The sequence below is a fragment of the Musa acuminata genome, chromosome BXJ3-9 (assembly GCF_036884655.1).
Source record: "Musa acuminata AAA Group cultivar baxijiao chromosome BXJ3-9, Cavendish_Baxijiao_AAA, whole genome shotgun sequence".
Lineage (NCBI taxonomy): Eukaryota > Viridiplantae > Streptophyta > Magnoliopsida > Zingiberales > Musaceae > Musa > Musa acuminata.
Genome location: NC_088357.1, coordinates 7,631,466 through 7,644,445, shown reverse-complemented (window position 1 = coordinate 7,644,445; position 12,980 = coordinate 7,631,466). Strand labels below are relative to the sequence as shown.

General features: G+C 39.6%; 3 protein-coding genes across 4 annotated transcripts; all 3 read right to left on the bottom strand.

Annotated features, from left to right (window-relative positions):
- Positions 1-575: 575 nt before the first annotated feature.
- Positions 576-3,128, bottom strand: LOC135648276 (large ribosomal subunit protein eL42). Its single transcript, XM_065165767.1, has 4 exons — positions 2,991-3,128; positions 1,216-1,395; positions 906-980; positions 576-825 (listed from the first exon to the last, which is right to left on the bottom strand). Exons 1-4 carry the CDS (start codon positions 2,991-2,993, stop codon positions 766-768), a joined length of 318 nt encoding a protein of 105 aa, XP_065021839.1. The 5' UTR covers positions 2,994-3,128; the 3' UTR covers positions 576-765.
- Positions 3,129-3,601: 473 nt separating this feature from the next.
- Positions 3,602-5,267, bottom strand: LOC135648459 (septum-promoting GTP-binding protein 1-like). Its single transcript, XM_065166175.1, has 6 exons — positions 4,854-5,267; positions 4,627-4,747; positions 4,446-4,539; positions 4,284-4,323; positions 4,094-4,177; positions 3,602-3,900 (listed from the first exon to the last, which is right to left on the bottom strand). The coding sequence occupies exons 1-6, from the start codon at positions 5,139-5,141 to the stop codon at positions 3,736-3,738; spliced, it is 792 nt and encodes a 263-aa protein (XP_065022247.1). The 5' UTR covers positions 5,142-5,267; the 3' UTR covers positions 3,602-3,735.
- An 848-nt stretch (positions 5,268-6,115) lies between these two features.
- LOC135649901 (glutamate receptor 3.4-like) lies at positions 6,116-11,776 on the bottom strand. Of its 2 annotated transcripts, XM_065168848.1 has the most exons (6): positions 11,218-11,776; positions 9,115-10,460; positions 8,704-8,981; positions 7,520-7,551; positions 6,977-7,383; positions 6,116-6,886 (listed from the first exon to the last, which is right to left on the bottom strand). In XM_065168848.1, the coding sequence occupies exons 1-6, from the start codon at positions 11,498-11,500 to the stop codon at positions 6,437-6,439; spliced, it is 2,796 nt and encodes a 931-aa protein (XP_065024920.1). In that variant the 5' UTR covers positions 11,501-11,776; the 3' UTR covers positions 6,116-6,436. The 2 variants fall into 2 exon arrangements, with proteins under 2 accessions (XP_065024920.1, XP_065024921.1); XM_065168849.1 differs by lacking the exons at positions 6,116-6,886; positions 7,520-7,551 and having other exon boundaries at positions 7,104-7,383; positions 11,218-11,638.
- Between the last annotated feature and the right edge of the window lie 1,204 nt (positions 11,777-12,980).

Genomic DNA, 12,980 nt, shown 5'->3' with positions numbered 1-12,980 from the left:
CCAAGGTAATTGAATACTTCATTATCAGATGTTAAATAATTGAATTAGCAAGAAAACCATACTTCTCTCAAGTTGAAGCAAGTAGGAAGAGGCATCAAAGCATGCTGCTATATGGTAGAGGTGAAGGTGGAGCACCACAGTGATATGCAGCAGGGTAAACAAAACTTCCTACATTTCATCTGGGTGTTTGACCACCAAGATTTCAACACCAGACATATATTCATCATCTGCCTAATCTCATACAATCACACCTTGATATTTGTAACACTGACAGTACATCCAGTATCTGTCTGATATTTAATCAGATGATAAAAAAAAAGTAGTTAAGAATCAGTACATCAAGTTCAGTGTTCAATCTGAATGTTACACAACAGATGATATGCCTGTTAAAAGGCGACATACTCATCCAACACAGAATAGAAGATTCATGTTCTACTTGACTTGGGTCATACATGTGTGCAATACTATTCATTTCATGTATTTAATAAAAGATAAAGACAGCCGAGGCTGGCATCCAAATAAGTAAACTTCATAGATATTCATAAATATTAAGTATCCATTCTCAACCACAAGCATAAGTAAATTAACATTGTCATTTCAGTCACTTGAACCAAATTCGCTAGAGAACATATGCTAGAACTACCATTTGAGAGTGAAAACAAAAAGAAACAGCATCAAGCTGTATGCCATGTTCCATTGAGACCTAGAATTACCATTTTCAGTGAAACCAGAAAGACACAGCATTGAGACATCAACAAAAACAAACTAGAAGAGAGAAGTCCCCTTCCCCTTTTTGTCTCCACCAATCTCAAAGTGCTTGCATCTCTGTACCGAGGATGAAAATGATGTTAGTTATAGATAAAAACATTGAAAGGAGAAAAACAATAGAATATCAGTGCTAGTACTTTTATGGGATGCTGCGAATAATGCTTGCAACTTTGGCATTGAAGCTTCAACACAATCTTCTTGGTGGTTTTTGCCTGGCAGAAAAGTAATGACAATTAGTACACCTACACTACTTTCAGAGGACAGTAATATGCACAGCTGACAGTCATCTCACATAAAATTGAATAGATGATGCACGAGAAATGTATTCATCATGTATAATTTGGAAACATAAATCCAGAATCCAGCTAGCAGTTGCAGAGCAAGTATATATATAACTCATGCATTAGAATTAAAATTCCTTAAGCACCATCGAACAGATAAAAATACCTTCTTGTGAAAAACAGGCTTCGTCTGTCCACCATAACCTGACTGCTTCCTGTCATAGCGTCGCTTCCCTTGAACAGAAAGGCTGTCCTTTCCCTTCTTATACTGTGTAACCTTGTGAAGAGTGTGCTTCCTGCAAGCCTTGTTCTTGCAGTATGTTTTCTTTGTCTTGGGAACGTTCACCTGAACAAAGGAATTCACAGTAAAGTTTACCATCAACAGATAAAAGAGAGCCAGACCACATATAGCAAAGGAAGTACTTGCTAAAAGAAAAGGAAAAAAAAATCAAATAAAATTGAAAAAAATAAAGTCTGGTTAAGGCAAGTTTTCCAAGCATCTCAATTATTAGGAATTCTGACCACCAAATATCTTATAATTATTTAAGTGTAATGCCCATACTACAAGACTCTCTTTGTTACATAATCAATATAGCTGACCTCCAACATAGCCTTTGACTATTAACTCAGGTTTCAAGATCCCAAGACACCATTTTTTTAGCACCAACACCAAACATACATGATGGTACACCTAAAAGGTAGTTCAAACTCCCGTAGGATTATCAACTTACATCAGCTGACTTGAGCTCAATTTAGACTGTAAAAATATGCATTGATTCTGGTGTAGTGCCTCTGGAAGAGATTGTTTCAAGCGTATCTAGTGTAAGTAGATGCAATTATTTTATAATTCAATGCAAAATCAAGATTGTAAGCTGAAAGATACTCACTGCAATTCTATCTACACAATTAGCTAAAGCCCACGTATGATGTATCTCCAGTAGCTACTCAGCAGGCGTTACAGGTGATAATAATTGCAATTGTAACTCAAGAGGTTCACACTAACAATAAGCTCTAGGTAACCATCTGGAATGACATGTTATTTCCTCAATAGGTTGTTACACCATCATGCTGACAGAACTTTGTCAGCAGAGAGAAGAAAGATTAGCTCTAGATATTACTATGTAAGCTTCCATATCTCTAGTGTGGAACTGCATGTTGTCACTCAGACTTCCTATCAAATTTCATATGAATTTCTATCAAATTGCACGAATAAAAAATATTCAACTGCATTCTCATATGACTTCCCAACATAATTATCTGATTTTTTGCACGCCAAATTAATTCGAAATTTCCAATAATGTTGGTCGCACCAATTAAAAACAAGAAGCTATGTTAAACACTTAAACCTAAATGTCATCAAATACTAGTATGGAGTCATCAGACAGAATTCATACAGTTGTCAAAAAACCTAAATGTCAAACGTATCGTGTAAATTTGAAAACACAAATGACTTCATTCACATGAATGAAACCTTAAAATATGCAGTAATAAATCTAATAATTTGCCCAAAATGTTTTGGCAGATTCAGCTACTGATACAATATGCAGGCGCAAGAGATAACAAGAGAAAAAAATTGGTCTTCACACCACGAGGCTAACATGATTTGCTTCACCAATCACGGGAAACGTCGTTTATAAACGGCCGAAACGAGTAATCCGAGAAATCTTCGGTAACAAAGTTAAGACTCAAAGAAGCCTCCTTTCTATGCCAAAAATTCCTAGCCTATTGCGAGCGCTCAATACTATCCACCCTCGCCCATCCACAGAAAACATGCGACGGATGAATCTAGCCACGAACCCCTAAAAGATCGATTTTTGTTCCGATATATGGAACAGATCAAACACTATCGATACAAAGAAAACAGTCGGGAAGAATCAAGGGAACAAATCCAAAATTTCCCATATCCACAAGGACAAAAAAACACAAGATCCGTCGCGTTACCATGACGGCAGCGCTTGGTTGGTGTTTCCGCCTCCCAAGACCAAGAGCAATAAGAGCCGGACGAGGTCGCAGCCGCCTTTCTTATGTACCGTAGAGCGGTATGTTAGGGTTAGGGCTTTAAAACGTAGACCAATGGAATCCCGAACGTGCGCCCCCACGCCATGGGCTTTTGGGCTGGAGCGAGGAGTATCTCAAAAGCCCTCGAGGCCACGAGCACGATGTGATGAGCAGCTCAAAGTCCATTATGTTCGCGTGGTTAGACCTCGAAACGGTCGAAGCGCCTTTCAATGTAACATTTAGGGTTCAATTCGACTCAAACGTTTCGACTCGGTGCGAGACGATTGGAAGCTGAAAGCTGCACGATTTGGCATTTTTCGTTTGATTTGATTAACCGGCAAGTGATGTAGAACAAAGTGCAGGTTGTTCGATCTCTGCCCCCCATGCGTTCACTTCCGGAGTGGTATATCGCACGATCAGCTGCTCATTTGCTTTCCTAATGAATGCTAGATCGAACTCAGCCATCATATTCATGGTATTTCGTATCTTTGTTGTTTGAGCTATCAATCTCTACATTGAACAATTCAAGTAGGATTCCAGTTGGTGTTCTGAAATTTCAAGGCTCATCAACCCTTGTCATGCAGCGTGTTGCTATCCACAGCGTAGCAATTACAGGACAAGGAGCTTCTGTAACAAATAAGAGAAGAAGAAGAAGAAAGAAAGCGAAAAGCCAAGTAAAAAAAAGAACCTAGAAATCAATGGTAGGTTCTCCTATGTTCAAATTTCTCTCCACCGTCCATGGCAAGTTGAACAACTTGGCCACGACAAACTTGAAGATCTTGTTCACGTTAATGTTGTGGGTGGCACTCGAAAAAAACAGTGTCGCTTTCATCGCTCTTGCGCATGCTCTGGCCTGCTCAAACAACACAAAAATACCTGCTCATTTCCGCACCAACATAGTTCTTAAAGATTGTACACTACTAAACAGTGATCGAGGCTGCAATTAGAGGAAGAAAAACTCGATTTTGTTTCAGCATCGATGTTAATCTGTGATCGAATCACAGGCAACAATCTACGGATGATGGGATATTGGAATGAAACTTCACCTGATTCACGATCGCCCATTGCATTTCAAGAGGAAGCTGAACGAAGTCATCAAACTTGGTCCCTATAAGTACAGGAATCGCGGTCTAGACGAAGCGGAAGAGAGACGAATTAGTATGATCAGCAGACGCAACCATGAGAGCCATGGCATCAGATGCAGTAGGGGAAAGCAAATAAGGAAAACATCAATACCTTGTTCCATCTTCTTGCTTGTTGGTACCAGCAAATAGCACTGAAGGAAGAAAGGTCACACGACATGAGATGCAGAACAAGAACTTCCAAGCATCCTTACTAATCTTCAAAGGAGATGATACACAAGACACGATTTCAACTTATGATAGAGGAAATACTAACTTGTTTAGCGTACATCGGTTGGTAAGATCGAACATAATGAGAACTGCTACAGCATCTTTACAGGCGACGGGGACATGATCCAGATGATCATCACCTACAAGTACCGTGTTTAATCTCCAATAGGCTCATCCTGGTATGCTAACACGGCATTTATATTTGAAGAAGAGAACTCTGTTCTTACCTTCTACCTCCCATATCCTGAAAGCGATCCTTGCTCCCTTGAGATCGAAAATTTTGTCCATTAGATTCAATCCTGCAGTTTCTACTCCTCTCTGTTCCTCCATATCTCCCACACACTTGGTCTACCGCATCACGCAAGCAACACAAAAGAACAGACTATCAGATCTGCTTACGTTTATTGCAGGTTAATGATAGCCAAAAGATCAAGAATTGCATATGAATACATACCATGAAGCTTGTTTTTCCAATATGGCAATCACCGAGGACGCTAATCTTCAACGACAGCACATCGGAGTCCACCTCCGTTTCCGTGCGCACCCCCACAACATCCACCTGGGGAATGTCATGTAGCACCACCATGGGATTCGGCGCATGCAGGTTCGCCTTAAGCTGCCGGTACCGACCGTCGCAGGAGGAGCACGAGACGAGGTGGCCCCGGACGGCGTGGAAGAAGCGGCGGACAAGGCGAGCCCACTTGGCCTCGAGGTGGACCAGAGCCTGGCCGACGTGACTCATGTTCGTTGGGCCGTGGCGTCGATGGTGGCGGTGAAGGGTAGAAGGCCTCTCTCGCCCATCAACGAAGGGGAGAGAGGGGTGGTGGGGAGCCGAAGGTATGGCTCCATAATCGTTGGTGGCCCTTTGTATCCTATTCTCGTTGTCTTCTTCCTCTCCTTCACGACTTTCTCTCTCTCTCTCTCTCTATCATATGGTGCACGTGGTGACGAGCGGATGGTGCGTGAGGAAAGGGTTGACCAAAGACGAGAGATTGGTTGGTGCAAAATGCTTCCTCGCATAAAACGAGTAAGGTTTTGTATGTTTGTTTGGGAATCGTGGCCGCTGAGATCACCGATGATGTCTCATCAGGAGACGAGGATGCGTGTCGAAATTGGCACTGAAAGAATGAAACATACGAACAACATGAATTGCTCATCTCAGCGTGAAGGTTACTTCGTGCTGTATCTCGTGGTTCTTGAATGATATATATACAATTATTCTCATTGGAAATAATCAATGATACCCAGCAAAATATAATGAATAATTTGTATTACCTATAACCATTATGCTAAATTATGCAGCAACTATAAACCTGAAACTTTGGCAGTGTGTTTTACATCTGAGAAGAACAACAACGATAACAAGAGGAACAAAAGGATATGGTCCTTTCATTGACTGATAAGAGTGAATCATAGGTTGGGGTAGCAGTATTCCTGCAACTATAAGCATGCAAGGTATGTATCATGTTCAGTAACCGAACTGAGGATGCATTTCCAATCGTAGTTCATCGAGCTTTTCATATCGTGATATCACTGTATTATTAACCACATGCAAGTTCTAAATCTGCCATTTTTGTGCACAAGCTAAACAAGTTCAACAGATATGCTCAATTTGTAAATGATTGGTAACCACAAGAGAGTTTAGGTCGTGAAGAATCAAAATTTTTTGATCTCATCACTTCATTCTTACATGAAATTTATGTAATACATCAAACACAAGAAAGACTTGAGCAATATAATTGCATTCAATTGATACAGACTCAATAGATCCACCTGCCTGAATACTTCTCTTTTAATTATAGGCATGAAATCACTTGGGTTGCCTAAAAGTATCGATTACAGGGAATGTAGATTATCCAAACTCAGAAAAAGACCCTTCTGTGCTACTAAGTCATTAGCACAAAAGGTTTAAACTTACCATTTACAAGCCCACATCTTTGTAGATTGCTGCCTATCCTGCTTTTGTACTATATACTCAAGCACTCGAACATGCAAGGAGTACAAACTATTCTCTTCAGCATTTTCCAATTGCTCTTCCTATGCTGGTGACATGGACTGTTCATTAGTCACTTGGCTACTCTGTTGCTGCTTATCACTAGATTTTCGCTTGATTGCGCACTTAACTTCTTCTTCCTTCTTATCGACAAAAGAAATCAAATCCTTGATGCTAGTTAATCGCATTGGACGCCTGAAACTGCGCTCAGGCTCAATGCTTCCAACATCGTCTTGGCTACTATACCTGCTATATTGGCAGAATATTCTCATGAAGAACACAATGAGAGCTAACAAGCATGCAAGACCACAGATGAGGAAAAGGCCCCAGAAACTGCCAAGGCTTAACCGGTTCGAATCTATCTCATTGTCTTGTGAACTGCAACCAGTGCGTGCTAGCCATTTGTCATGGATCCTTTGGAGATCACCATTTTCTGACAGTGTCAGGATGGCTGTCGATAGATCCACTGCAAGAGGAGAGTCTCTTGGGAAGGCCTGTCAATCCAAAATGTCAATTTTCAGAACTACAATAGGCTTTAGCTGTTGGGATCATGTGATGCAAGTGCAAAGGATGTTGATACTTACAAAGCCCCATCCACTTTTCGTGAACTCCTGACCAACCGTCGTGTACTTGCAGTTGTTGGACAAGAAGATTTCAATGTATGGAAGCTCATCAACTATTGCAGCAACGCCTCCATTTTTTGGCCCAAGCTCAAGTGCCCTTGCGTAAGCTTCAGGATTATTTAGGGATATCAACCGCGACTCAGCAATGTTTAGATCTTCCATCATATAGTTTTTTGCGAATGAACCAACCTGGTATCCTATAGGGTCAGAGCTAGAGATCAAACTATCAAGTCCTTGAATTCCTGATGAGAGTTGCTGAACTGTGAGGATAGATGTCAAACTTGCTGTGTAGCTTGAATTGATTATCAAGACCACAAAGAGCCAAATGATCAGCACAAACCGCCCAAGCGTACTCCCGGTGTTCTCTCCTGAAAATATGCAGAGGTGATATTAGAACAGATATTTTGGTTTCCTTACAGTAATGTGCAGAGGGTGAAAGAACAAAACCATCTGCACAATTATGCTGATATGTCAGGATTTGGGGTATTGGTATGATTTACTTACTGTGTGCAAAGAACATAGTGGAGAAACTAAACCTGCAAAACAGAAAATTCGTGTAAATCTATGTATCTAAGCATAACAAAAAAAGAAGGGGACTTTAACAGGTCAGTGGATCTAGCACCAGAGAAAGCTTACGATTACACAAATATGGTTTTCAAAACTTAATTTCACCAAAAAGTCAAGAAAATCTTGTGTGTAATCACCGAACTACATTCACATGCATCAAATAAATACATGGTTTAAAATACTAATTCAAACTCACTGAGCAAACCTGGAATAGTGATAATATAAAACTCTAACCATCTTCTTCAACACCATGAGAGGATGAAAGTCTAAAATTCATAAACACGGGTAAAATACAATTTCTGCTACTAGGAATTGAAGAATGAGTTAATCTAGTGAAAATGTTTCCTGAACTATCAATCAAAACAGCGTCAAAGCCTCAAAATATAAAATAAAAATAATCGACGTTTTCTGTTTTCACCATTCCACTACTCACAAGGTAACGAACATTAACCAGTGTCAACCTGACTTAAATGACTAGTTCAACTGTTTATCTTGGTTTTGTTTATGTTTTCACATGGCCAGAGACAGAGATAAGTGCTCAGATAGGGCACCAGATGAACAGACAAATTTGATGCAACACAGTAGATAGGCGTTTCGCTATATTGGAATTCCTCAAGAGCGTTTCTTTCATTGTAAGAGAGATGATAAATTTTTTAACAAAGTACCATTAGGATTATAGAACCATAATCAAACTTTGTGTTTCACTCTTAGAAATGTCCTGTTCTTGGCAATATGCAGTATATGTGTTCATAGAATCAGATCTGCCAGGATGCAGCAGTATAGGATTTTCCATCCATGTTGACCCGCTAAGATGTCTAACAACTTAATTGTATGATTATGAACACCATGGATTTATAAGTTTACCAGTGAAAAAGTCTGAACATTTGAACTTGCAGTAACCAACTGATATAGTAGGAAAAATATGCTACGGTTATAAGAATTTAGCTGAAAGTAAGTTGGTCAGATGTTATATCTAAAACATAGTCTGATTGGTGCAAAGTTTATGAGCTTCAAGTGCATACCCTATTACTACATATCTGCTTATTTTATCATCTTCCAGCATATCACATTGGTAAACCATGGCAAGTAAACGGTAAACCTGAATAGTAGATAATACTAACCAAAATATTGTCACGAGTTGTTGTCTAGGAGATCCACGAAATTCAGTATTTGTTCGATGCTCAAGAATCCAAACCACTGCTCCCACAAAAAGAAAGAAAGCCCCTGTGACACCCCACATCTGGATCGTAAAAGGTTTTAGGAAGGCCCAAGGACTTGAGGTTCTCTCTTTGACTGGTGCGACAATTACAAGGCCTGATTCTATATATGGCTGTGTGAAGTCAACAATTCTCGTCCTGTTTGTCACAATAGATATGTCCCCTACAGCTGCATCAAAGTACTAAAGGAGAAAACATACAAGTTCCAAGATTTCAGAAATCACTATATAGAAGATATAGTTGAAACAGTCCATCTTAAAACTAAATTGGCCATAGGAAAGTAAAGCAACAGTAAGTTAAAGGAGAAGTACTCACATTTTGAGAAACCTTTTCCACCAGATCATTGTAGTTAGGATTCTTAAGACCATCACCAAACAGAATGACTGAATAGGGGACTGGATATGGCAACAAGTTAACAGCAGCTTTAAACACATCGATACAATATCCTTTTACAACGTCAGGGCCATCATCTTTCGTTACAAATTCCTTATAACTAGTCCGGTAAGGGACTCCAATCCTTAGAGGCTTTCCATTATTTGGGAACACCCAACCACGCGGTCTAGTTGTGGTATCACCAGGCCAAATGACACTGTGAAGCTGCTGGCTACTGGTGGATGTATTTGGTGGCTTACCATAAAGAACTTCAGGAGCAACAACTGAAAGACCGGAATAATTAGACCAAAATCCTAACCTTCGTGGAACTGGCCCTAGGATATTAAGTATGTCATAGGCTGGATGGATCATATTGCCATCCGAATTAAATTTAACATGACCAGTCACACCTGTAAAGTCTGTAAGCAGCAGTTGCTTGAGCAACTTATCACCACTGTCGAAGTACTTGAGTGCAGTTAAATGCAATGAACTTCCATTTGTGTCATGCAATCTAGGATCATCAGAGAAAGAAATTTTCTGTCCTTCATAGAGGAACTGGTCAAGAGCATGAGCAAGTAACCAAACAGAATCGTAAGCATACAATGCATATGTGTTCAAGCTTGAAGTTGTAGTCCCATTTTGGACCATATTACTCCATCTGGACGTAAATGTTCTCTTGAGATCAGAATCTGCAGTATGCTGTCGAAGAACAATAGTCCCTTGTATAAGATCCGTGGTGTCTGGATTAATTGGCACAGTTGAATCTAAAACAGAAGCAAGCCAGTCTGATGCTATCCACACATAACCACTACCCATCATTCCTAGAGATTTTGCCACCGAGAAGATCATGAGACCTGAATCAGGGTTTACATGAACAACATAAACCCGAGACTCCAAAAGATTTACTTTTACCAGCAAGTCATTAAGCACACTTGTGTCAGCATTCGGAGAGAATGGAGCTTTATAGGAGATTTTAGAGCGTTTCTTTGCCAGAGCATCTTCTAGTGCAGTTATTCCACCTCGACCATAATCATCATCCACAAAGATGGCAATGACTTCCCTCCAACCGTAGTTACTGATTATATCAGCTATTGCTTTCATCTGGAAATCGTCATTCTGGGTCGTGCGAATCAAGTAGGGGTATTGCAGAGGAGAAAGAGTTGGGTCTGTGGCAGCGAAAGTGAGAAGTGGCACATGGAGTTCGTTGACAGCATGTGAGATAACATGGGCAATCCCAGAGGATTGTGGCCCTATCATAGCAACCACATTCTTCTCTATTAGCTGCAATGCTGCAATAGCAAGAACTTTCACTGTCACAGTTATCCAAGATCACAGTCATCGGAAGACAATAAGTACTTGAAACAAGTCTACGGCCACAAAAGATGCAGTTTTGGAGCTAAACCTTTTTAGTGGCAGTTAACATATAGCGAGATGGTTTACTTGATCCTAAAGAGAAGGAGAATGGAGGCAAGAAAAAAGAAGAAAACAAAAACGGACCAATTTATTATTCAAGCTAAATATTGTCCAAAGATCGACCATTGAAAAAATGGAGCTAGAAAGAAATGGAACTCAACAATGAAGTTCCTCAAAAAATCATGAATTCTTCCAACTATTTTTATTTTTGTCCACAAGGAAAATGTTCTTTAAACCATTACTAAAATCAAACAGAAGTAGAACCAAGCAGAAGAATAAATTAAACCATCACACGCAAGAAACAATCATCCCGTACTAAGGAATTCATATGACTAAAAAAGGTATGTTTACCACAGGAACAGGCATCAAATTCTTTTCCTTGAAAGGAAAGAGATTAGATTCTATTTGGTGACAAGCTCGGAAGCTTAAATCTAGCAATTTCTTCAAGAAAGATTCACATGCTGAGATACAACCAAAAGCCAACTACAAATCTAAAGCCAAATAATTCTAACAATCCCAACGACACTCAATCACCTGAAGACTAAACGTGACCTTATCGAAATCACTAACTGGTAACTAAGAGATCAGCGCTATCTGTGAGGTATACGTAACCGGGCGGTCAGTGTCTGTTACCTTCTATGGTTCCAAGAAACCCGCTGCAATTTGTGTCCTGGGTAAACAACCTGAGCCTCGTCCCAGCAAGAACGCTCGAGTTCTTGTTCACATCGTCGACTGCGAGCTCAATCGCCAGCTTTGCAGCTCTCCCAATCGTGGAATCGAAGGTGAAGAGAGCCCCAATACTGATCTCACTCGGCCTCGAGCCGGAAATCGTGTTGTTATCACTTGCAGTTGCAGCCATGGCGGCAATCAGAGTAAAAGAGAAACACAGAACCAGGAGAGGAATCGAACCCATCATGCAGAAGAAGACGAGGTGTATTTTGTTGACTATTGTGTAGCTAAAATGGCATGGGATCTTGAAGCTCAGGAACTAGATGAATCCCCATGTAGAAATATTAGAGACAGCAAGGGGCCGAAGACTCCATGGACGGAAAGACTTACCAGCCCATGATAACGAGGTAAAGAAACCGGAGAGGAAAATGATGGCAATTGTCGTTTAAACTTGATGCCTCAGGAGATGTGAATGATCTTAAACGAGCGCCCCACTTTGACAGAAGGGAGAGATGATGGTTTTGAGGTGGCGGAGACAACTGGAAATAGAATCTAATGCTCTTACTGGAGGCTATAAAATAAAGAATGGGCAAATGGGTGAATATACAAGCATAAAGAAAGATCATAAGATCTTGAGTAGCTGTTGGGGTGAGCAGTAATGTTTGGGTCACGTGCTGAGAGAAAGATCCCTTGCCTCTCCATCCAGTACTGCTGCCTTTGTCCTCTACAGTCAAGGAACCTATACTTTCCCACAGGGTCTCAAAAGCAAAGCAGGATTCTTGAGAACTTTGGAATCACCATCTTCTCTCTCCCAAGAACACAAGTTGTTTTATGGTGGTGGAAGTTTGTGGGATTCATAATGAAGGATAAAGACACTTGGACAGACTTTCTATTCCCAATAATGAACTCTGCATATGTCTCAGTGAAATTAAAAGGCTATTTAGGTGGACTGATCCATCCTGAAAAGTTTTGAAGGTAATAGGCCAGTCAGTACATGAGATGGAGGGGATCAGCTTATAATTTATGACAATATCCATTAATTTGGATGGTTAAAGAATTCAGATCCCTTTCAAGATATGAGATAAAAGGTGTTTTTTTTTCCTTCCATCCTTGATGATGGATGATTATTTTTTAAAAAAATTATTATTTAAGGTTAAATACTAAAAAAATTAATATTTAAGGTTATGATGTTTAACCTTAATTATTGGCACTAATCAACCTCCTCGACTTCAATCAATAAGACACTCTAATTATCATCCTATTCATCTCTGTATTAGATGCTGTGTCCTTTTCTTAATCTTCACCATATGTCCTTTTCTTTATCATCCATTATCTTTAATATTATCGTTTTCTTCTCATCCTTATTCTTTACATAGAATAGATGGAATAATAAGATGAAGATCCCAGAAAAATGATAAAATTGATTTCGTTATTATGCCTTCAATCAGAATAATCTCATAATATTCCTCTCATATATATATATATATATATATATATATATATATATATATATATATATATATATATATATATATATATAAACTAGTCTTATGGATAAAATTTTCAGTTAATAAACAGATAGCATTGAGGGTTCACAAGTGCAATTAGGGAAAACATCAAAAATCACATTTTGAATGATGAACACTCATTGTCACTAATTAAACTTGGGTTTTTATAGTCTCTCCTCTCATGCTATGACATGATATTTTCACTATTTGGCGCTCACC